The sequence below is a fragment of the Cottoperca gobio genome, chromosome 13 (genome assembly GCF_900634415.1).
Source record: "Cottoperca gobio chromosome 13, fCotGob3.1, whole genome shotgun sequence".
Taxonomy (NCBI): Eukaryota; Metazoa; Chordata; class Actinopteri; order Perciformes; family Bovichtidae; genus Cottoperca; species Cottoperca gobio.
Genome location: NC_041367.1, coordinates 7,672,402 through 7,699,104, shown reverse-complemented (window position 1 = coordinate 7,699,104; position 26,703 = coordinate 7,672,402). Strand labels below are relative to the sequence as shown.

Sequence of the window (26,703 nt, the reverse complement as noted above, 5' to 3'; positions counted from 1 at the left end):
TATGCACATAACAAAAAGTGTTGGTCAGACAGCCCATTGGATTCAGCCTCATTCATTCAGCACTGACTCATTGAAGCAAACTATAGCTCAGAGAAGGTCACTTGGAGAGGGAGGGAGAAGGAGAAAGAAGAAGAAGCGATGGAAACTAACAAAAAGCTCTTTTCCTAATGGAGAAAAATGACTGTTACAGCAATACTTATTTTCCATATGTCAGTTTCATTTTTTAGCGCGCTAACTTCAGCAATGTGTATTGACCTTCAGGGCCTGTTCAAACTCACTGCATCACCGTTTGTCATCGAGAACATTTCCTCGTTGGAAAAATGTGTCAAAAGCAATGAGGAAGAATTGAACTGTAAGAGAAGTTGTTGCTAAAGCTTCCCAACAAGACAGTAAATGCAATTCAATATGATTGCATTTCTGGACAAATCCACTCTGAATCAATGGAAGTGTGGGGGAGATGAAGATAACAAGTGGGGGAGGGGGGGTTGCTTTGACAAATACAGAGTAGAAAGAGAAAGATAGTGGGATAGATAAACAGACGATGTCACTAAGGTCGAGAAAACAACTATATTCCACTTTCTTCAGAAGACACATCACAATGTCTCGTACTACGAGCGGAGATATTTTCATCATCGAGCCCCCGGTGAAAGCTGAAGCGCAAAACCTCCCTACCTACTAAAGCATAATTGGAAACATTTTATGTCTCTCATGCACATAAAACATGGCATTGAACTCCCATTCAAATACAAAGTTTGCACTTTTTTTTGCACACATCTTAAATTAATGACTTTGTTGACTATGAAAGCAGAAATCTCACATTTACAAGTGGATGAATGATCACATAAGAATGTCATCGCTAACAGACACAAACGTAATGTTAAAAGCACTGTTTAATAGTCTCCTTTGGAAAATAATAATCCTGTGATTACAATAAACGGTATTTGCTTTGCATTTTACAGTACAACAGGATTGTGTTGCAGAGTGCATAACCACTTACTGTGAAGTGGACATTGCATTTCCATTTTAATATTGGCAGAACTTTGTACCTTAACATGCAGCTTGAATGTAAATTGTTACTTCTGTGCATGTTGAATGAGAACAAAACACAGTTGTCCATTTGTATTACAACAGAATCTCCCCTCGTCCCTCTACCACAGAGGTACCGATGGAAATGTAAATAAAAGAGAAAGCCGTGAAATTAGGAGGAGTAACTAGGGAGATGAAGAGTGAAAATAACGTTAGATGGAGGTGTCGAGGAGCAAATATAAGGAGTGTACGAGGGGAAGAAAGACGGATGAATGTAGATAACAGACATTATTCCCCTCCAGCTGGGGTCTTTGTCTGGACGCAGTCAGCTGTGAGAGTAACACACATATTCAGAAGACACACAGATACATTCTGTTGCACGTGTGCGAGTATGTGAGTGGGGAAAAAAACTGGGACTTTTGGGTTTCCCCCAATATTTTGTACAACAAATAAAGCTCAACAAAAGAAATGGAAAGTGAGCAGCGGTGAGGAGGAAGAAATGACAATTAAAAAGGAACAAAACCGCAAACAACAGACAAGGAAAAGCATGAGAACCACTCCAGGAGTGGAGAGGTTAAAGACAACTAAATCCACAGAGATAGGCAGGATTGAGAGAGACAAGAGAGAGTGGGGATAAAGTGACACAGATATCCTCCCTGGGGGGGTGGGGGAGATATAAAATGACTGACAGAGGGAAAGAGGGAAGGATGAAAAAGAAAATGGCAGTGTTTTGTAACTGTGTGTTTCTTGGCGAGGTTGAGAAAGAAGAAGAGCAATAACATTTGAGGTGAAGAAGTGAGTAGAGCAGGAGAGAAAGAAACACCAGGCGAGAGAGATGCAAGAATGATGTCAGTGGGGAATGAGTTAGAGAGATAGAAGCTGTATATTCTGCCTATTCCTTCTGGTCTGGCCTCATCACTTTTTATTGCTTCACACATAAAAGTGTCATCTCTCATATTCAGCACAGCGAACATTGTAATATCACCTCCTCAGGTAATATACCACCAATGTAACATTACTCTCTCTCTCGTCCTCTTATTTCTGCTTCATCTTTATCACCACTGTGGCCTTTTGGTCTCTCGCTGCCTGATCCTTTCTACATCTCTGCTTTTCAAACCTTCAATCTATCATTTTATTTTCCTCTCAGCACTCCCCCCCCCAATTTCTCAGTTTCTACATCCTTAGAGCGCTGTGCCAAAGCCAAGTCATTTAACTGACTTTCAAAGGCAACGTCCCAGCCGGGAACCAGGCTGGGAGGTGAGTTTAAAGTAACGTTGTGTCATTATTTGATTGAAGCCAATTCCATTGACAGAGTAAATAGTCCGTAGTCAGGACACGAGGACTGATTACAGTGAGACATGACCGATCCTAATATCGTGCTAATAACACTTAAACAACACTCATAACTGAAAGTCGAATAACATAAGCAATATACTATATCGACATGTTTATATACACTATATATATATATATATATATATATATATATATATATATATATTATATACATTATATATACCCTATATATATTATATATACACTATATGTATACTATATATATATATATAAATAAATATATTCAAGACAACAATCTCTAATGCCAAGTATCTATACAAACTCATATACACACAGACACACACAATTTACCACACACTCTTCTCTTCACACGTGCACACACGGCCATTAATGGAAAATCTGGTGTAACCTAATGATTAGCCGTTAGCTTAGAAACAGCAGTCAGAGCTATTCTCTGCTTTACACGATGGCAATAATTATACTGTTGGGCTTCACACACACACACACACACACACACACACACACACACACACACACACACACCACCACCACCACCACCACCACCAGCAGCCTGTCTGTTTGAGAGCAGGGATTAGCAAGGAGAGGTGCAGCTAATGCCCAGTAACGAGACATCCAGCTTATCGCCCACAGAATCGTGTGTGTGTGTGCGTGGCAGAGAAAAAGAGAGAGTACGAGACGCATCTACAGTAAATTAGCTGCATGTTATTCTGGACATTAATGACATTCCCACATCTCATTGGTATCACACATCTCATTTACCCCCTCTCTCGTTTCTCCCTGTGTTTCTCAAATTCAAATTTAAACGTGGTTTTGTTTGTGTTTTCACAGCTTTGAGTCATTATTTGGGTATTCTTTCAGCCAACACTGGGAAATATATTTCTCTAATCTGTTTATATTCTGAGCAGGAGAGTAAAAAATGCTGCTTGTCCTCTGTGTGTCCTACTTAACAATGTTAGCATACTCTGGTCTCTGGAAGCTGATCTCTTTGGCCAGACTGTGTCCCTGGAGTTTATGCATGCTTAAGGATTTGGTTTGCTTAAACTCATCAATGCCAGTGATGGATGCGGTAGTTCCCACATTGAAGCTTTATGCTGTATTGGTTAGATCGAGTCTGTATCTGTAAGTGGCTAAATCATTTGATGTAACTCTTTTGCATTTGCAGTAGCAACACATATTTCTAGTTCTTCTCTGGAGGCAATATTTGTCGACTCAGTGGATTTTTTCGGTTTTCAGAAACATCACTACTTTCATTTTGTTTGTATTTATTGAAAATCCCCCGGCCTTGTGGTAATTATTATTTTATTTTATATATATATTTATTTCGTCAGCATTTCTCCTTTATTGGATAGTGATAGCTTGCAGAGAAACGGGAACGGCAGTTAAGTGAATGAGAGAGAGATGCAGCAAAGAGCCATGCCTGCTGGAACGCAGGCCGCTGTGATAGGGTGCTTTTGATTTTAAAATAGTATGACACATGCATTGGGAGGACGCTTTATCTATGACTCCCCAGTGAGCCAAGGTAATACAGATGATGCATTTATATACAGCAAATGTTGAATAATGTGTGGCACAGACCATATTCTTGGTTAAGATTACCTTCATGACCTCAAAGACGTCCCCCTGACATTGAACCAATTGTAAGAATAGATTTGTGTGCCAATTAAATTAACTTTAGAAACCAATTAAATTTAAAAAATACCAATATTCCTCACTATTTTTTTCCTTGACATGACATGAGTCTGAGGATTGCAGCCCTGCATACTCCGATTAACATGTTTAGTAGAGCCTCCTGGGTCTTTTTGTTTCTTGGCATCAAAATCAAATAGGATTTTTATCAAAGTTTTCCACCTGGCGGACTTGTTGGATCGAGCGAACACAGACTCCCTCTTTCATTTCTTCAACCACCATCTAGAAAAAGGTATACGTTGTGATATTTGCACATATCCAAAACCCTCTTGATATCCAAGTCTTTCATAATGTTTCAAAGTCGTGTGTGTGTGTGTGTGTTTCTCCTTCTGATCAGACATGTGAGCTTGGGCATGCATCTCTACCCCAGCCTTGCAAACTACAACGCACAGAGCTGGACGCAAACAGGCAGGAGGCTGTGTGTCGCAAACTGCTCTAAAAACCCCAAATGAGACAATATTCTAATAATCCAAATGCGCTGTATACATGTCCAAAGAATGCTCCTAAAACGCAAATAATATCAGTCTATGCCACATGTCTTAATCGGAAAATGCTACATTTGGATTATCCACACAGAATATGCTGTATACATGACTGAATGTGAATTTAAAAATCTGCTCAAGCCTCCAAAATCGGTAAAATTGACCTCAATGACCCAAAGTTTAGGATTTTGGAAGAATTCGGAAACTGTCCTCATTAGAGTAAGGGGACACAGACGGAGGCATGTGTATAGTACACAAGTAAACATCCCTCTCTCTCCCTCTCTCTTGCAAACTTTCTCTCCGTCACACACTCTCTCTCACTCCATCTCCGTCTTTCTATAATTTTCTTGTTCTCAGTCTCCTGTGTTGCTATGGTAACAAGCTGTGCGGGGGCTGTGATGCGGCACACATCACACCCGTCTCACTGAGCTCACCGGAAGAGAGGGAGACAGAGACAAATGGGCGAAGGGGGTTTGGTGTATGCGTTTGCTGGAGTCGGGGGAGAACATCCTTCACTGCTGACTTCAGGCGTCGTCCAGTTGAAGAAACGTGTATACATTGAAACAAACTATTTGATGTTGAACAGCCGTTAAAAAGTACAGAACTGCGCAGAATTGAGATTACATCTGCAGTCTCAAAGTTGTAACTTAAGTATCCACGTCAACCGTTGCAAAGGTTATCAACAGTGAATGTTCCCATCTAATCTGTATAGCTCATTAGCATTGTCTAATTCTAAAAGGTAGGTTACCTCATCTTGATCCAAGTCTTCAACAAAGCCTGTAAACTGTCCGTACTTTTCTGAACAGAGAGATGAGTAGGAACTGTAGAATGACATACGAGTCATATTAGTTATTTATCTGCGCAGAGAATCCATCATTGTTTTTGTTTGTTTACATTCTTCCTGCTGCAAAATTTTTTAAAAGGCCCTTCAGGAATGCACCACTGCTACCGTTGTTGTTCTGCTCCGTCATGTTTTTCATGTGTAGCATAATGGATTAAGCTACGACTGCATTTTGCTGTGCAGCCCTGTGTTGCATAATGAGCACAAATGATCCTTGAATCCTTTAAATGAAGCCTGAGCTGTTTGATGGATCACTTGGGAACAATTAAATGTCCACTGAAGGAGAATCCGTGGCTCATCAGAACACAACAAAGTGGGTGCATACTTCTTCTCCACCCTTCTGTGAATTACCTCCTCAGCAGACTCTCCAGTATAGTGGAGATCAGTTAAACATATGCAGCGGTAGCACCATCAGTCAGCTAAGTTTCTGATAGAAAAATCAAACTCTCAAACCAAAGATAAAGTCACTGACAGCTCATCCATTTAGTTGGAATTTCCCATAGGGATTTGAATTGGCAGGCTATGAACCTGTTTCACCTCCGCCTCTTCTTTCTTCTTTCTGATGTCTCATCTCATTGGTCAAATCAAAGTTGAGCCACTCTACACCGGGTTGAGACAACATAACTGGAAAAGTTATATGGCCATCATAGCTTGCTTATTTATATAAAAAAAACAGAAAATACCTTAAAAGGCAAGAAGCTTTTGGTTGTAAAGCCCATCATCATGCTTAAAGTATCAAAAAGACATCTGCTTGAGAAGTAGGCCAACACCATTACATGACAGTCTAGGAGCCTCTTTGACGAATTGAATCATATCTGTTGTAAAAAGGTACAATTATGTGTTTAGTTTGCTTTGTATGATCTAACAATGCGTCTTTGGGTGGCCACACAGAGTTCAAACATCTCAAACAGTTGTTACAAGCTAGTTTAGGACATCGTAATACTGCGTGTTGTGTACAGTTGTGTGTGTGTATGTGCAGAGACTCTAATGATTGAGCTTCCCGAGTGCCTACACGCTTGTTGTTCTGCCAAAAACATCCACCTTTTCAGTTTTTCTCTGTTCATTTGGAACTGAACAATAATTGTCAGAAGCCAGTGTAAGTCAGTCCATCCCCTAAATATATTTGTGAGAGTCAGCCAAGGCAACCCATTTACTGTTAATATTTCATTTAATTTGATGACCCATTTCTTGCAGTAACCCATTAACACATTAGGCAACTGAACAAATTGCCTGATGTGATGAATGGATAGAAGCATCCGTTTTACTTGGCGCAGCAGGAAGAGCTGACTTTCTTTTTTAAACTGAATAATAAGACAAAGGAGAACAGTTAATGAAACACTGAGGATTAGTTGTATTCTGTCTCTTGGCCCGTGTCATGTAATCCCACTTCTTCAACTGCTCTAATTTGTCTGTGCTGTTCACACAGAAGCAGAAAAACAATTTCAAAATATTGTTTCTGACAAAAAGAAAAGAAACTCAGTAGCATCAATTCTTCCATATGCACATCTTTTGTTTGACGAGGACCTTGTCATTTCTCAGAGGCTCCACAGTTCATATTTCTCTTAATTACCTTTGCCTGGTTCAGAGTCAGAGCTAAATTAAGGGCCAATTCATTTCCTGTCCAGGCACTTCAGGAGACGGCCGGGCAATTTGTTACAGATAGCCTTTCAAATGTGTGATGGATGACAAGCAAGCGTATTTCGTAATAGAGAGAAAAAGGTGCCGCCGATTAAAGAAGTAAAAGTAAGGAGACACAGTCAGAAGGAAAGAAGAGTGCTGAGAGCAAACATCGGACATCATTTGTGTCCTGGTCAAACCTTTGTTGTCATTCATTTAGGTCACGTCAACAAGCGTAAGAAAAAGTGCAATTAAATAAATGTTCATGAACATTAGCGTATCTAATAAATGAAATGGAAAAACAAAAGGGGAAAAACCCTTTAGACTCCTGTGTGGATTACAATGACAACGACTATAAAAAGGATTATTTTTGGTTTGCATGTGTGCGAATGTGTATTTGAGTAGAGCCACTAGGCTGACGCAACAGTCGGTTTAATCCCACAGTGTAAATCTCAGAATATGAGCAGCAAAATGCCGAAATGAGAGCTCACAACAGACTAAAACAACACAGTTTGTCCGACAGACACAAAATTCATAAACGCATAAATTCAAACAAGGACGAATATGAATTTACTCTGGTGAAGCTTCTTTCTATCTCCCTTTCTAACCCTACTATCACTGTCTCTTAAGTCTGTCTGTCTCCCCCTCCTCTCTAATGCCCAGCACTTTCCCATTGGAGTGCTGTAAGAGGACAAAGCTATTCCCTAGGAGAGCAATAAGAGGATGAATGTGTCTGTATGCGTGTTTGTGTGTCAACCTATGCCTACACTACGTGCACGTGTGTATATGCACAGAAGCCTTTTTTCGCATATTGCACATGTTGCTAAGCCAACTGAGTGCAGGTGTGTTTATGTGTATAGTTTTGCGTGCGTGTGTGTCCTAAGATCTGCCTCTACATATGGAAAACCTTTTAAATTCCCCGTCAAGAGACTCCAGTTTGAATACCATGTATTCTTCTATTGTTCTTGAATCCTCCTCTCTGACGGCAGAGTGATCACTAGCAGTCATTAATTAGCCCGTTTCTTTCAGTGGGAACAGAGAGAAAATATTAAGTGGATGTGCAGCAGCAGAACTGCTTAATGGTTTTGATTTTTTTGGAGAAAGAAAATTATGCCAGCCACTACTACTACTAACAGCGTACTGTGCGTTGATGCACTCAAAAGGAGGACTAGTATGGAACCAGAAAGGAACGCTTTCTCTTCTTTATTCCTTAAATGTGCTTTTCAAACCAGAAATATTGCAACCGTACCCTCCAAACCACAAGGAAAAACTACACCTTAATAAATGAAGAAAGCATCAAGAGTAGTCAAATACATGAGTTATATTTTTGCAGAATTGTTATCATGACACAAGCTGTTCAGAAAATGAGTGGGAAGACAGGTGAACAGCTAAAAAAGAGAGAAAACTGTTGTTGGTAGGTTGTTTGTAATTTTACCCGTTGTACCCGAGTGTTGGAGGAGTTTAAATCCTGTAGCTAAAAATAACCGACACCCAATTTGCTATGTAGCACTGGTACACGGTCAACGCAGCGTTAGATTCACCAAGTTTTTGGTGCTGTGTGATGTAATGCTGTTTCAGAGGCCAAAACATCCTATTAAAAATAATTCACAGCTAAAATCCTACTGCAGGCACTGACCTAGAGGGAATGTACACAATAACAGCAAAAGCTTATACAACAGCAACAAAATGTCCCTTAGAGGGTCATTAAATAATACATAGTATAACTTTCACATAGACAAAGTCCCTCACTAGAGATTAAAATATACTGTAAATAATAACAGGTGCTGTTGTCGTGTTAGTTCCCGGCACAACCGTATAAAATATTTACTCATCCTGATGGCCTAAAGATTAACAAAGAAGTTGTTGTACTGTAAAGATGCCTGAACTCAAAGCTAATCTAGCAACAGTAAAGCTGTCCTGCATATCGCCACAAGTCTTCCCACTCAACTCTTGAGCAGACGATCTAAACATAAGAGGCCAGAAAGAAAACAACGCTTTTCTTAAGATTCCTTTCTGGAAGTGAAAGAAGAAGCAGGAAGAGAGAGAAGTGTCAAAACGACAGGAGCAGCAGGACGGAAGGAGACGGAGAGGCAAAAGATCGAGACGGATACAAACAGAGAAAGTGAAAAAGAGAGGGAAAAAGCTACGAGTTGAATAAAGAAATGTTTTGGGATTGGATAGTTTCAGTTCAGCAGCCTTTTGATCGGCTGTCTAAGAGGACTTCACCCAAACTGACAACGGAAAATGAAAGTCAAGGTAGAGTTTCATTGGGGTTTAAAATGTGAAGAAACAAACCTGCTGAGTTCTTTGATATGTGGTTGACACTTTTGACACCAAGGAAGAAAAAGATCCAAGGAACTTTGCCTCATGAATTCCTCCCTTTGTCAAATTCACAGAAAACGGGCTTGATGTTGTACAACAAAAGAATCTCAATAACAACGACGAAAACACGCAAAATATCAAATCTAATGAAAGGTGATGGCCCCTTTTCTGACACATTACTAGAAATGCGCATGGTTGCCAAATAACTAACAAGTGTTTTTATTTAATATTAAATAAGTCAAAATAAAAACTGTTTTGGACGAGTTCATTTGGTTTGCAGTTTTTGCGTAAACATCCTGAAAATAAAAGACACTTTTTTTTTTACGAGTAAGAGCACATTTCTGCTAACAGGAAGCAAAGACAAAAAGATATGGAATAAGAATAACAAGCTCTGGAGTCAGAAGTTCAACAGAAATGGGATTTTCTTTTCTTTTTTTAAACATGGCCCTCATGAAAAACGCTTTGGACAAAAGCAGTGACGAGATGCATCACATCTTCAAATGATCGTGACCATTAACTGTGCTGTCCACTTCCTACTGACAACCAAACAGTGACATTTTCAGAGGTCAGCTACACGTTTTCAGAGGAGCACAGCGCTTGGTGCAAACTCTCTGAGGAGATTCTGCTGCACACGCAGTCCACATGACACAAAACAAAATGGACATAAACTCATCATCCCTCCAAATTCTGTTCCACAAGTAGGAAAAAAACTCATTCCAAATGCATAACAACCCAAATAACTAAAAACCCAGCCTTTGAAAAGTGTCCGTGAGGTTCACTCTATATGTCTATATTACTGACCACTGTGCATCTCATATTTCCTCGACAAACACCATTTCTCATAAGCTGTAAACCATCGCGGCTTAAACATCACGGCTCAACAGACGAGGTCAGTCCATGCCCGAGTGGAGAGATCACGGCAAGTTCAGACATGTCAGTAATAACAGCGAACAGAGAGGACCAAACAGTGTAGAAGTTTTTCGGCAGTAAAGAGACCAGCTAGGAAGTTGCAAAAATGACTTTAAAAGAGACAATTGTGTAAGTAGTAGGCCATCCCAGACATGACATCGGGACTTTGGCTCACTATTCTACGCTCATTCATTGCCCCCAAGTAATAGAAATCTTTTTTTGGTAAGTGTGGGGTGGATTAGTGATCCAAACGTTCCCCAAAAAGACAGATTTGTACAGTCCCGAAGCTAGATGCTCCTCTTCAGACTATTGGGAAACTAGGAACAAGATTTGAGTCATAAGCACAGATTTCCAATGTTACATTTTCAAACCCAGTTCAAGCATCATTTCCACTAAGAACATGCAGAATGTGTGTGCATGCATGTGTGTGTATGTGTGAGTTCAGCTGAAATGTCTCCCGCAGTGGACCACCAGAGAGAAGCCATGGAGCCACAGACCATTTATTGATCTCACAGCCTTTACAGAGGACACCGCACCATAGGGAGATCACTCGCTTACTCACTTTAACAGGAACAGTCATACACACACACACACACACACACACACACACACACGTGCATGCAGTGTCCCACATGTGTATATCTAATATGCACAAACTCATAAACACTGACATGTATAATCACTCACACACACGTGAAGAACCTCTTAATCTCCTCCATCCATCATTCTTTCCTGCATATTTTAATTACCAGCCGCCTGTAAATGCAAAGCTATAGAAAGAAAGCCGAATTCATCGTTGCACCAATGAAATGACATAAAGCAGCTTGTTTTCATCAAGGGTAAACTAACATGATACGAGCAAATATTAAACAGCTCCCTACTCAATACATCACAGACTGGAATAGAACTTGTGTGTGCATGAACAGTAAATGTGAGTGTTTGCAAGGGCAGATAAAATCCCAAACCCAGCGGTGATGCGTAAATTACACTGTGAGCGATTTGCTTTTCGTGTCTGACACACACACACACACACACACACACACACACACACACACACACACACACACACACGCTAATCTCTCCTCTCTTCAATCATCTTCTTCCTTCTTTCCCGTTCCTCGCCTTCCTGCGTCTTTCCTTCCCCCTCCTCGCTCTGTTTCACCTGCTCTGCCCTCAGTATGTCTTTGATCTCTTCTCACTACCACTCAGGTGTACAATCCACTAAAAATCTATTTTAAAGACGTGCAGCTTCGAGACATCTCAGATGTTCTGCCACAAGATGCCGTTTAACCTCTCTCTTTCAAAAATTCTCTCAATTTTTAAACCACGAGGAAGTGCGGCCCTAACAGACAGCTGTGGTGTGAAGTGGGACACTGCAGGGGTCTGACCTCTGTTAAACGAGCAGTTCAGGGTCTCAGCTCACATACATCACACTCTTACACTCTGACAAAACGCAAGCAGCTGGATTCAGAGAGGGACACAGTGACGGAGACTGAGAGTCGATGAGATAGTCACAATTGAGATGAAATAAAAAGGGAACTTACTGATGAGGAAAAAGATTATTAATAATGAGGGAGAGTCTGAAACAGGAGAAATGTGACAAAACGAGAGAGCTGTGAGAGATGAGAGGGCAGTGGGGTTGTAGAATATCAAATATGAAATGGCTACTAGCATTTTCAATAAGCCCCTTTCACTCTCGATATGACTGTTACACAGGAAGCCCTGCTATACTATACATTTCCTGACAGAATCACACGTATAGATGCACCCACGCATGCACATCACTATTCACATAAACACATGCGCATGCGCCACATATCAACCCAGCTGCTATGCTGGTTTCCTCCAAATATGGAAGGGGATATTTCCATGGCAACAGCAGGCAGAAGGGGTGCAGACTTGTGCTGGATGATCTCCACAGAGAGTCTGCTTTTTGACTTTTGATTCAAACTATTCTCGGTCAATTCATTCAACAGTATAGCCGGGTTTTTTTCAGCACAGTCTGAATATCTGGCTCTTGTGAAAACACAGAGAATCCAGCAGTGGTTACATATTGGCTGCCATGGAAATGCAACTACACTGCTTGAACTGTAAGGTTGCACACTTAAATGCATTGGTTTTAACGTATTACGTAGTTATATCATTTGTATTGATACTTTTTATCAAGCGTAATCAAGGACATGCACAGCACAGAGAATGTTTCCCAGAAATCGGTTTATAAATGCCATTTATAAATAGTACTGATGGAGCGAACATAAAGTAACAGGTAACAGGCAGACCAGTGCTCCAGAGGAAAACATATTTCAAATTGAAATGACTGAGCATACAATACAGAGATGTTTTTGCCGTGAAGTCAGATAAGTCATAGTTATTATCACTGTGTGCCCTGCATGGTCTGGATGGAAATGTATTGCGAGGAGGGTCAGTGCCTCAGTGCATTGTGTGTGTACGTGTGTATACAAGAAGGTAAACACCATCCTAAACTCTTGCTGCCTGACCCAAGGAGCCACACTTCTATAAATTAACTCCACAAACACATCCTGTCGATTGTAGATTTGTCTGGTATAGTGTAAAAACACACACATGCACACAGACACACACACACACACACTATGCAATCTTTCTGTAATGTGTCATTTAGAGGATCATAATTTCGGGGAGTGGTTCATATACTGAAACAGATATATTTGTGTGTCAGATCTAATTTGAATTTGAGAAAGGAGAGGATGTTTCAATTAAAAAGACAGATAAAAGAGGTTATTAACTTGATTTAAGGAACAATGACATGTGGGCATGTCAATTTGTGTACGTAAGAGTGTGTGTGTGTGTGTGTGTGTGTGTGTGTATATCTAGATGTGTAAGTGTAGGCGGGGTGTTTGTGTGTCTCGTGTGGCTAGATATTTATCTCAGCCAAGGCTATTCATTAATGGGTCTGTAGCTTGCTGGCACCATGAGGAATTATAGGACAGAAGCAATCAATACACCCAGGCTCCAAATCCAGCCTTTGTGTGTGTGTGTGTGTGTGTGTGTGTGTGTGTGTGTGTGTGTGTGTGTGTGTGTGTGTGTGTGTGTGTGTGTGTGTGTGTGTGTGTGTGTGATTATTTCTAAAAAATTAAAAATCTAAAAGAACCAGAAACAGTGAAGCTGAGCGCTGCTGATGCAAATATCTAAAGTAATATTACTACTTATCAGGAGCAGGTAGTAAAACCGTGTCAGAGAGGACCCATTCAGACTAATTGGATGGTTTTGTCAGTGCCTCATTTTAAAGTGTTTCTCAAAATGAGTTTACTGTAAGAGGTTAAAGGATGTTTCATGATCAAAGACACTAGGATCAGTGACTTGACCGATAGAAAAAAAGATTGATTTCAAGACTGACACGTCACATGCAGGCAATGATAGAGGCAGTAATACAGACAGGATTCAGGAAGTATTAAAACTTTCATCTTAAATTATTGTGAGGCATCCAGCACACGGCCCATCTCAACAGTAAAGATGCAATGTGGAGATGTTGTAGTAATCCATTAATGAATACTTATCTGCCCTAGGTAACTGAATAATCTTTTATATGCTTTTTTTTTGGTAATGTAATTATCCTGCTGTTAAACGGGTGTCTGCCCAACTGGGCTAATCAGAAGTTCCTTCCACAGACCTCCAGTGAGCAGGGCACCCACCCGTGACCATCTCCAATTTACAACTACAGTCATTATGATACTGACGCTAACGAAGGCTGATATTCAATTAACCAACTAAATCAAGACAGACTGGCCAGAGACGGAGAACTACAAGATAAACTGCAAAGAAATATAAATTTTAACAAGCCATTAGGTTCTATATTCAGCCTTACAAAAACATTTTCTTCACACCATTGGAAAGACAAATGATGCGAGAGCTTTAATTGATTTAAATTCTTTTTCGCTTTGATGTGTGACCATTAAGTATGAAATGAGGTAAACTGTGGTATTAAGACGGTGTTGCATGATTTGAGGAAACTGTCGGAATCCATTGATTTAATTTGTCAACCGGTTTGTAAAATCTAATTATTTGGTTGTTGTTGTCAACATGGAATAAACTGCAATTTTCTGTGCTGAATTTCAGAGCCAATGTGGTTGTACCATAAGTGGTCTTCTCATCTTTCTTTTGAAACTATTATTCACATTTATTTATCAAGATTATTTCCCCTTTTTTCTTCCTAATTGGAAGTGTCCAATTCCATATGACCGGCAGTCGTTGTCGCCGCTAATGTCACTGCAGAGGAGTTAGACAGCCATGTGCTACGCCAGCTGCTTTTGTTTAGCTGACAGCAATGAGCTTCACTTAAAGAGTGTAACGTGATATATGATCCCCTTTACCCCTGATCGCACTACCTTTAATAACAGTGCTCTGAATAACTCTTAGACTTACAGCTACTGTACCTCTAAGAAACAAACCCCAGGATTCTGCAGCCTTCGAACTCCAACTGAGAATGACATTATGTTTGTTTGTTTTTATCTACTTCAACATATTCACATTAGGGGAGCATCCATATATTTCTACTGCTAACCATTCAGCAACTCCACTTACTGTTTTTTGGTTTAAAAAGGCATTTACAGTAGTTATGCCAACATTCAAACGAGATACGTTGAGCTGACACTATCCATCGAACCCTCTGTGTTGTGCTCCACCCATGACAGAATATCAAAGTTAGAACTTAACTGTAGCTGATCCATCTATCTCTGTTGTATGATCTTTCTCTCTCTCTCTCTCTCTCTCTCTCCTTCCACTTTCATCTATAATGGCAACATACAGCATGTGCAGTGTTGTTTAATACTTTACCTCACTGTCAGCAGGATGATGATGATGTAGGTGAAGATGATGATGATGAGTAAGATGAGCGTGGTGATGATTAGCATCATGGTGGCGATGACAACAAAAATGATGCTGGCTAGGATTTAGTTACACAGCGCATATCACTGCAGGAAGAGTAGAATACAATTGAATACAATTACATTGTGGCATTTAAAAAGGTAAATACATGATAATGGTTCCAAGTCAAGTTTGTTTTCTGCATATTGTCTGACATCGGCGCTGAAATCATCATTCATCTTGTTTATTGGAAACCTTTTCAAAAACACACATGCATATACACGCACACATTCATAGATGTAGATGAAAACAGCCCATTTGGAAGGTTATATTTGCAGATGAATTGTAGGAGGAATTTATCTAAGTGAGAACAAAGCTTAATGTGAAAACCGCCTCCAAAATTCAAAACAGCATGTGTGTTCATGTGTGTTTTTCTAAAAGGGTAACAATGCCTCATGCTGTACAGTTTGGATGAACAGTCTATTAAAGGTATTGAACACCATGCAGAAGCTTCTCTCTTTCGACTCACAGAGGTTCAAACTTAATGCCAAATTAATGTCTTTGAAAAAGAGTTTTTTCAACACGAATCAGAGTCAAAACAAGAGATACACATGTTCTGGTTTAATGTTGCTCAGTGTCAAGCCCTATTACTGTATACACCACGGTTTCCTGCAGAAGCAGGCCAACTCCACTAAATGAATGACCTCCTCCACTAACAGAAAAAGAAATTAATGCACATTTGTGAAATAAACAAACTAGAAACAAAACTGATTGCAAGTGATTGGGCTATTAGGCTTAATGTGTTGCCTAATGGTAATTAATAAAAAAAACAATATGTTACAAACTCAGCAGATGCACTTGCAATCTGGGGATGTGAGCGGAACAACTTAACGTGGGAGACCTCAACCAGGCTGAAGTTACCAGTTCCAGCTGGATGCACATTATGAAAAGAACTTAGTTGAAATTAGTTGAAGTACATATTTACTAGCTGTGCTCCTATTGTAATGTTAATAGCTCTGTGTTTTTTATCATCAATGGCTCTCATAAGAGGGTTATTATAGAGAGGAGCGCAGAACTACAGCTTTGTGTCTCCATCTGCCCTCCAAAACATCCAGTGTGTGGAATCCCGAGTGGATCACACAGTTTGAATATAGCTGGCTATATGACATAGATCACACTTGATACAAAACAACATTCCCCCCCCCCAAACTGAATTACTATTTTTACTGATCTGATCATATACAATTTCCGTAAACTGAGCAAGACTCACAGGCACTGATTAAACAAAGGAAATCAAGGACCCATTGACACATCTCAGTTATATTAATAATTTCCTGGTAAAACCTTGTACTGCATATCTCTTATGCGTGTGTGGCGATACACCACTGCTCAACATAATACAGTAGAATTGAATTTAGCAGCTCCACTGACCTGCCGATGAGTAGGAACTCTCCTACCAGTCCCTGGCGTCTCATGGCCATGAGGATGTTGCGGACAGTCATGCCTTCACAGAAACATGCCACTACCCTGGCCTTGGGCAGGTGACCCCTCAGTCGCTCTAGCAGCCGATCAAAGCTCTGCTCTCCAGCATTGCTCCAGATTTTGCCTGGGGAAAACATGTCAGGCAAATACAAACATGGTCTGTGACGGATGCGATATGTTTGGATCTCTGTTGTGAAGTGATGCGTTTATTTTGGGGAAGGGGGGTTTAGCACAGTTTCTCTATTTCATTGTGCTCAAGTGTCAACCACCTGACACCCACAGTGTGAAATGGGTCTTCACAAGGTAATAAAACAACAGGCTGATCTTCCTTGTAAAATATATGTCTTCTTGTTAGTAGGCGTCTGTAAAGCGGAGACGGCAGGTACATTCATTTTAACTGCTGACACCGTGGTGTCCTTGTTTGACAAAATGTAAATAAAGATAATTAGATGCAAGTGCTGTGTGGAAATACTAACAAACACAGCCACTAAAATGCAGTGCAGTTTCTTACTTATACAACTACATATTTCTGCAGCGTTTTGGATTCATGTTGCTTAGTTCACTGTGGTTGTCAGTGACCCGTGTGTCTTACCAGAGTGGGCGATACAGATGCCCTCCTTGGATGCCATGTCTTTGAACGCTTCCATCCCACTTTCACCATAGTTGCCTGGAAAAACACAGAAAGGCTAAGGGTGAGAGATATCTAATTAATTCTGTTTTGTTTGATAAAATGACTCAAACAGCGGGTTGAAAAGCAGAGGTACAGTCATATACTGTATACGTGCATGCATATACATAGGAAGATGTACAGAATGACAATGAACATTGATGATTCGATTCAAGTTACGAGGCGTTTTTGTTCACCAATCGTCTAATTCTCCCTAATAGACAATGATTTTTGGTGGAAAGGATGGCAGTTTGAGACCTGATCCCCTTCAGATTTTCAAAACCATGCCCACTGCAGTAACTCCCTGCTACTGCACTACTCATGAAAGCTCAATTTTATGTCAGAGAAAGCGTCTCTCAACTGTGGCAACCGTTTCTTTGCCAGAGAAAGTGGGTGACCTGGAATTTATGCTAATGAATGGTTGTACACACTGGCAAAGGATATGATAGGATTCCCCTCTTTAATTTCTCTTCCTCTCCCTTTTATCTCTTCCTCTTCTCTGTTTTGATTGAAGAAAAGATCAAAATTATTTATTTCTCACCCCTTTTTATTTTTTTACATCCGTTTCTCTCTTTTCTCACTCAACGAGGTTGTTACATGTTCTAATCTTTTCCTCCTTAATGCCCAGTATGTCATCAACAATACACTGCAGCCTAATTAGTTATCATTGATCTGCGCTCTACTTAAATTGATGAGGGAACAGAGGAAGTCAAAAGGAGAAAAGGCGATTGAAATAGAATGAGAGAAGGATAGCGATAAGGGAAAAACATGGCGGGAAAGGGGAGCATGAAGAGAAAAGGGGAAGAAGAGGGAGAGGAAATGTGCACAGGAAGTAGAAGACGTCCCACAATCCCTGACCGCTGTTGCATGTGTGTGTGTGCGTGTGTGTGGAGTTAGGCCAATGATGAGTGTGGTGGAGCGAAGTGTAAAGTCCTGTAATTAGTGTCTCAGTGAGAGGAATGGGAGACAGATGGTACAGCCCGTCCTTGCCCTGCACGTTGACACACACACGCGCGCACACACACATTCATACTGTTACAGTCATCAAAATCGATAAAGCTTGTAACCTACTTCACTCTGGTCTCAACAGGGATTTATGTGAGAGACATCTCTCCCTCTCTCCCTCTCACTCAGTAAGCCCGTCATGTGTCTCTTCATCACTCCGTTTCTGCCTCTCAATGTCTCAAAATCTTACACTTCAATTCCAGTGCTCTAAGTTCAGTTCGACATTTGATACTTTCATCTCCTGCTTACTTTAATACACCTTGTTCACCTACCCTCTAGTGTATTACCTTAAATCATGCCTTTCATCCACTCACACAGGCCTTTCACCTACACACAGCTAATAACCATTATCTCCTGTGTAGCTCCATGTGAGCATCACATTTTAGAACAAGAAACTGGGCAATATATCGATACTGTGATATGACACTAGTTATCTTTTTAGATTTTGGATATTGTAATATAGCATGAGTTTGGTCTTTTCCTGGTTTTAAATGTGGCATTACAGTAAAGTGACGTATTGTTCTGAACTTACCAGACTGTTCTGTAGTCTTTACCCACATATATCCACATGTGAAACCCCAATAGTCAACTCTATAATATCGTCGCCATATTCATATTGAGGCATTTGGTCAAACACATTGTTATACCCTACCTCACATACAACTACATTTACCTCAAACTCCCTCCTCACATGTAGTGCCTTCCTGTGTTTCATCACCTCCCACTGATTTAATCTAACTGGGACATCCGGCGCGGAGATCACACATTCACAGCTTCTCTCGGTTTTCTTTATACCTCTTTGGGCTATTGTCCCTTTTACCCCTTACTGGTACCCTGTACAAATATGTGTCTCTCTTAATCCTTATATCCAAATCTATAATGTCAATGGTAAACAAAAAGAGTACATGAAAAACACTCACTGTGTGCTCCTCACATGTATGCCTCTCTACCCTCTTCTTCTTTCATCTCTCCTCCTCAACGTGTTATTCATTTGATATATCGCAAGTAATTACAACATTGAATCAAATGCAAAGCTGGAGAGTCTCCTACTTTTCCTCCCCTCCTTCTCTAGCTCCCTGCTTCTTCTACCCCCACTTTCGGCACATCAGGCAGTACATTTTAAGATACAGAGACATGTGCTTCTGTGTCTTTTCTCCCATTGTTTCCTTTCCTCCCCTCTCCCTCACACCCTTCCTCCATCCTTCTCAATTACCACCCTCATCCTCGTGTCACTCTTATCGGGTTTATTACATGCAATTACATGTTCCTTCGCTCTCCCTTCCTGGCTGTTTCCTCTTTTCAACCCTCAATCCCTCCAGTCACAGCTTCACCCAGAGAAAAACAACGTGCAGTAAAAATGTAAACATTATTAAGTAAAGGGCATCCTCCTGCCCCGTTATCCTATTCCTCATGAGCTCTCTCCTTTTCTTGTTCTCTCCAAATTCTCCTCGATCCTCACCAATGCCCCAACCACCCCATATCACATCTGGAGTGCTACAACAATGTGTAGCTAAATGTCAAACACAGTAATACCCTTGGGGTAGACACTCACTGACACTCACACTGTGTGAAACAAGATTACGCGGCTAATAGAAAGCACACGTAAACACAAATACACAACAGCATGCATCAGCACACACACGTTCACAGGCTCATGAACTCTGTCTTAAAGCTAGTGAAAGAAATGTAATTCCTTTTAATGTAGTACTTTCATTATTGATTAATCCGACTCTGAAGGCTGATGTACACCCTCAATTTCTCTCTTTTATTATTGATTAATATGCTAAAAATTCTATTGTCTAAAAATGTCTGTAAATAGTGATTATTTCTCATCACAATTTCCAAAAGCCCAAATGATTTTCTTCAAAATTACTTGTTTGACAGTCTATAACTCCAAAATTTCCAGGGTACAATTATATTAGACACAAAAGAAAAGCGTGCAGCTTTCAGCAAACCCTCAAAGGTTTAGTCACAATCACCAATTAGTGTATCATTTATAACATTTATAACCTTGTACCATATTTTTTCTTTTTTTTCTAACCCTGCAAGTCATCCCGTGGGGCTCTAATGTCAGTTAGTAGCTCAGTTCTAACCACTAATTGAGTCTTATTATGAGATACAAAAAAACTGAAGGCCTAAAGGGTTCACTACCTTTTACACTCTTTGATATATTCTATGTATTTTGGTATTTTCACTTTGAGAAGCTTTTCAGTTTTATAGCCTATTGTGACTTTGTGAAAAAGACCGTTCAGCGCTTGTCATGTGTAGTGTAGTTTTTTATATGTTCCTTATTTTTTTATAATGAAAATAGTTAACCAAGGTTGCCAGTGGGTAAAATGTTACCTCAGTCCCCAGCAACAGGATTGTGTCCGTCTTCGGCACTTGCACTACTCCATTTAAAATAAATGAAAACAAAAACGTACCGAACTCGCACAGAAGCGTGACATTTGTGTAGCGTTTACACAATCCTACCGTTATTTCATTTTTTTTTGCAATGGAAACAGCTCCAGGCAACAGACAGGGTTGCATATCAGCAGTTCTATAACCAACTCCACTTCCACCATGCTTTTATTCCGCTGAGCAAACTCTGGATCTACAGATTCACCATGTCTGTTCCCAAAAAACACTCGAACATGAACACACAATCAGTGCACACTATTTGCACTGATGCATGCATGTGCTCATATACCTGCAGACTTTACCGACCTTCTCCTTCATTGATGACCTTACTTACATCTGTGCCAATAGGAAATCTCTATGTAATACTCCCTGTAGGTGTTGTGGATAGAGCCTGGGCAGTAAGAGGGTTGCCAAACCATCTATCCATCTTAACAAGAGCCATTAAATGGATTCCCAGAAACACGAGTTTTGCAATCTGAGCCAATATGAGTAAATGTAGTTCTGTGACCCAGGCGCATTCAAACATAGAAGAGCTCTTGGTATGTGGGGACCCACTAGAAACTGGCCCATGACCCATTTTAAATGTTCACCCTTAGGCAACACTGCCAGAGACTATAGTTTTTTTAAAAAGTGAGCATATTCAGTCATTCTCCTCTTCATTATACCTTTCTCTACGTTGCCCTCCACAAACCACCCCCGTCTCATCTTCCTCAATCCTGTGAAGGCAATGGCAGTTAAATAGGCACAGGGCATGTCATGCTATAGAGACGGAGAGACAGAGAGAGAGAGACAGACAGAGAGACAGAGAGACAGAGAGACAGAGAGACAGAGAGAGAGACAGAGACAGAGAGAGACAGAGAGAGAGACAGAGAGACAGAGAGAGAGAGACAGAGAGAGAGAGAGACAGAGAGAGAGACAGAGAGACAGAGAGACAGAGACAGAGAGAGAGACAGAGAGAGAGACAGAGACAGAGAGAGAGAGACAGAGAGAGAGACAGAGAGAGAGACAGAGAGACAGAGAGACAGAGAGACAGGAAAAAGAAACAGACAGCGAAAACGTAGAAGGAGGTGGGAGGAGTCAATAAAGACAAATAGGAGAAAGAAATGAGAGAACGTGAGGAAGACAAAAAGGGAGCGAGAGAAGAGGAAGAGGTGGAGAGAAGGTTGACAACGTGCTTTATTGAGAGATTGGTCATTTTTTGTCGGAGCGTGCTTTGGTGACACAAATTTCATGTCAATAAACCCCATTGAGTGGGATTGAATTAAACTGGAGAGAGGGAGGCAGAGAAAGAGTGACACAGTGAAGGATGATAATCATCCTCTACTAAATTAACTCTGAAACCCAATTGCACCCATCAGACTGACGACAGACTGTGATCAACATTGTACAGAATATGCACACATTTCTTCTATATTGCATATAAATACGAGCGATAATGGAAGCGGCTGAAAAATGCCGACAATGGACAACACCTCCTTTTTCCTTCACAGCGCCGAGTGAAGCAGTTGAGCACATTCAGCTACAGGCTGGTCTCCCCAAGGTGCTCTACAAAAGACTTTATTCCAGGAACTGTTAGATGTTAGACTTCCCCTCCGTCTGTTCAAGCACAGGTATCAATGTTTATGTTGAAGTTTCTCCTTTGACTTATGACGAGTCCCACAGACCTCAGCTCAATGGAAATTATAGTAATACAAATGTTGTTATATAAATGTGCACGCATGTTTTATGCAATTTAACTTCCAATTCCTTTGATACCATTTTCAATCCCATTCTATGTAACATAATTCTGAGTTGATATGCTTTATGATTATCTATCCATCTCTCGTGTCTGACTTCTTTTTGTTTCATCTCTAATTTCGGTGGTACTTGACCCTTTAGCTTGGAAATATATATATAATAATGATTAATGAAAATGACAAAAGGAACTGATGATACCCGAGTAGTCCAGAGAGAGTTCATAGCATTACTAATGGAACAGCAGCGGTTGTAAAATCCACACATTACATGCATATATTGGGGCATGAAAGTAATACTCACGGTATTCCCCTCTCCAATAATATTATTTCATTACGTCAATGTAATTACTGTGCTGATATTACATGTATTATTCAGTTGATCGTCTCTTGCCTCCAGATGCAAATTGTTAATGCAGCGTTCTCAATCTGCAGCTCCTGTACACTCTCTCTTATGTATCCCAAGCATTACATGCACACACGCACGCATGCCTTCTGTCTCTGCCACCCTCCCTCTCTCCGTGGTTGAGACCGATTGTGTTTGAGAAGGCAGCAGTTGACCTTGAGGACCAGTTCCAAGGTCAAACCCGCTTGTCTGAGACAAAATACAAGACAAACACACACAGTTGCACACACAACCACAAGGACAAATCCTGTACCCATACACGCTCCCTGTCTTGCCGCTAACATTAATGGCAGTACACCTGCAAGCTCATGCACACAAACTCATGTGGAAATCGGTCTCATGGTAAGGCAATAATAAATGTCACACAAGACAAATGTTATTTCTGACACCATATTGTTACAGATATGCAGGGTGAGTTGTATGTAACCTATCATTCACATTAACCAATGCAGACAGATTTACAAAAATGTCATCTGCAAAGAAATTGCACTTTGCATTTTCAATTGGAAAAATGTAAGTAAATTATAATTTCATTCCGCAGAAGGTTTAATTAACATCAATCAATGTTGCTACTATGGTTTAGTTTGTCAAATTACCAATATGCATCATACTGACAAATTAATTATATTAATTAAAACAGACAATTAGTCATTTACAGTTACTGCATTGCTGCAACACTTTTGCTTCTTTACAAACATCCACTGCATCACACACACACACACACACACACACACACACACACACACACACACACACACACACACACACACACACACACACACACACACACACACACACTTCAGACCTCAATTCAAATGCTGTTGTAATGCCCTCAGGCAAAGCCAGAGGCCAGGATCTTGAGTCCTCTCTCTGTCTGTGTGTCTGTGTGTGAGTGTGAGTGTGAGTGTGAGTGTGTGTGTGTGTGTGTGTGTGTGTGTGTGTGTGTGTGTGTGTGTGTGTTTCTCTCAGTGGACACATGCACACACACACACAAACACAGTTACTGCATTGTCCTCCAGTTCCTGTAGCTGTCACACGATCACACTATCTCCCACCAGTAAACCAACTGACTCAACTCACTAGCACCTTCGGAGGAAGTGAGTTTGTGTGGTACATCTCCATGCTTAGATCTTAGACATATCATTCAAAGATTCAATCAAGTTTTAATTTCCTGTTGAAATAATTTTCTATGTCTATAGCACACAATCCTCCTCCAGGTCTCCATGTGTTTCTACCTTGTCCTTCGTCATTGGATTTATTCATACATTTTGAGAAGATACTTTATAGTTTGAGGTCATTGAGACAACCTGTTCATGTTACCCCATTCATTTCCCAATCCTCCAGCAATTACCTGCTGATCTTCAGTTTTTGGATATTACTGCTTCATCAAATTCTTGACTTCAACCCGGCAACAATAATTATCAAATTTACGTTTTGCTTTGCTTGCACTTTTGCTTCAACCGATCTTGTCAATTACATTCCTCTCCCCTTGTCTTCGTCTTGCTTCTTGTACGTGAAGTGAAAATACTCTCGTCAGTTTGAAAGAAACCTTTCTGCTTTTTCTCCTCGGCTCCAATTTATCATAAAGTTCCTTTTTTGTGAAGCGTCACACACGTATTCACAATTGGACATTTAAAAAGCAATGAAGGACTACTCTCCCCTTTTATTTTAAATCACTCTGGATAAGATTCAGGTAAATTAATGCGACGAGGAGTCAAGAACGCATTTTAGCAAGACCGAGGCAGAGAGAGGAGGAGAGAACAAGACAAAGGAAAAAGACAGTCTGTGTGTGCATGTCTGAGGTGGGAAGAGGAGTTTAAAAGTCAGAGACAGAGCGTGTGGGTGGTTGTACCTTCGGTGTGTATAGCAGACACGTAGCTCCAGTTGTATCTCTTGACAATGTCCACCATAGCTCTTGCCTGCTGGGCATCTGAAGGCACCACCCGCATAAAGTACTTAAAAAGGCTCTGAAAATAATGCAAATAAAATCAATGACAAGAATATTCAGGAGCATCTAAAACATCCAGTTAGGTAATAATCAAATTAAAGTTACATTAAAAAGGTAGCAGTAGTACACACTTTAATATTTATAGGCCTACATCTGCACAACTTCAATGACATAGACATTTGTCCACAGACACGTGGCCTCACCTTATCGCTGAGGTCCATACTGGTGGCAGAGTAGGCAATCTGTGGTATGTTGAACAGCTGTAGAAGGTTCTGGACCTGGATGGCCACTGAGCTTGACCCCGGTCCAATTAAACCCACGATGGGTTTCTTCCCCCGCATTGGAGTGGCAGCAGGGGTCTGAACACTTTATCGTCGGTGCTCCTCCTCCTCTTCCCCCATCTCCCCCTCCTCCACCCCAGTCCTCGGCATCATCGGAGGAGACCAGTGAATCCCGTATGAACTCGATGCTCTGCTCCAGAGCCACAGCTGAGTGCCAGCAGGAGTCCCGGATCTCGCAGCCAAGAGAGATGTTGGGGAGGATGTGCGGGTCAGTGTTGATGCGGTCCAGTGTGTGCATCATGGCCTCCACCCTCTGGATGCCATACTGCTCTCGCACCGCGCCACATTTGCGCTCATGTACCTGAGCCGACAGAGTGGAAGAGTAAATCCAATCAAGTCAAATTGAACTGGCATTTAGATAACAATGTTGTCTAAATGTTGTAATTACTGATGATGGCATTAATTATTCAGACACATTTTCATTTTTTAGCAGACTGGATAAACAATGGGTTAGATTTTTGAACTTAGGCTTTTAACACATGGGTGCTCCACTGCTGGACTAATATTGGTTTTATATTCACATGGCTGCTATGCTCAAATAGTTATTTTTTCCTGTTTGCAATTATCCTTAATGAGATGGGAAAAAAGATTAAATGTCAGTGGGTGGTTACAGGTTCCTAGGGAAGCTAATGGAGGTTGAAGGTTCATGGACTCACACAGAGGTACCCATTCTACAAATTGAATTTGTTCTTTGGGTCTTAATAAGGAGATTATACTGTAACTCTGTATGCACTTCTGTAACATTTTCAAAGTGCTTCCTCCAAATCAAGGCAGGATTACAACATACATTACACAAAATTCAAAGTCAGACAAACTGAATTCCTATGACACACAAAACCATCCTGTAAAAAATACAGACGCAAAAACACAGATTACCTTGTCAGCAGGAGGCTGATGATGGACGGAGAACAACGCTCCGATGATGATGTCACCAGAGATGTGTGCTACAACTCGCCGTTCGGACTGGGCAGACTCCGCTCGATCAGATCCCACCCAAATGGACAGAATTAGCAGCAGCCAAAGCAACATCATGGTCCGTTGAGGTAACAAAAGAGAAGCAGATCTCAAATTTATTTTGTAGAGCAGTCACAGGAAACTACTTTTCCGAGAAACACTTGTCCTGGCCATGGCAGGAGCTTGTAGCGCAGATGAGTTTTTGAGAACTGATGATTTCAATATATTCCTTTCTTCTGGCTCGTCTTTCTCTTGTTCGGATTTCAAGTTCGGGCCATCACTGCAACAGCTGAGACAGGTGCAGCACTGCAACCTGGGAAATTACATGTATACATTCATTTATTCACTCATTTTACAGCAAATGTAAATCTCAGCATACCTGATGCTTAATTGAAATGAGAATGCAAACTGTGCAAATCAAATCAACATAATGACCATTGTATTGGCTATTACAGCGACCAACATAATGAGCTGTTAATGTTTGCTCTTAATGAAGCCTAATGTGATGACTGGAGGATCAGCTCTACACCAGTATTCTTGATTTATGTATAGAGGCGTTTCAAACTCTGGCCCGGCTTTATGGCCTGTCCCTGCTCTTCCTAACGCCCCGCTCTAAATCACTGTGACTGAGCAGAGCCACCACTGTGTCAAAATAATATCAATAACAAAACCGCAGCATCGTATTACCTCTCACAGAGGAATCTTTGCTTGTCTAACGAGTTGTA

The 26,703-nt window shown here is 40.7% G+C and overlaps 1 protein-coding gene across 1 annotated transcript in view; it reads right to left on the bottom strand.

Moving 5' to 3' along the window:
* Positions 1 to 25,068, bottom strand: part of grm5b (glutamate receptor, metabotropic 5b) — a 63,604-nt gene extending 38,536 nt beyond the window's left edge. Inside the window, exons 1-4 of the mRNA XM_029445895.1 lie at positions 24,887 to 25,068; positions 24,588 to 24,702; positions 17,117 to 17,191; positions 16,474 to 16,648 (exon numbers count right to left, since the gene is read on the bottom strand). Coding sequence (XP_029301755.1) covers positions 16,474 to 16,648; positions 17,117 to 17,191; positions 24,588 to 24,702; positions 24,887 to 25,024 — 503 coding nt within the window. The 5' untranslated portion in view covers positions 25,025 to 25,068. The remainder of the gene's footprint in view (positions 1 to 16,473; positions 16,649 to 17,116; positions 17,192 to 24,587; positions 24,703 to 24,886) is intronic.
* Positions 25,069 to 26,703: the final 1,635 nt, after the last annotated feature.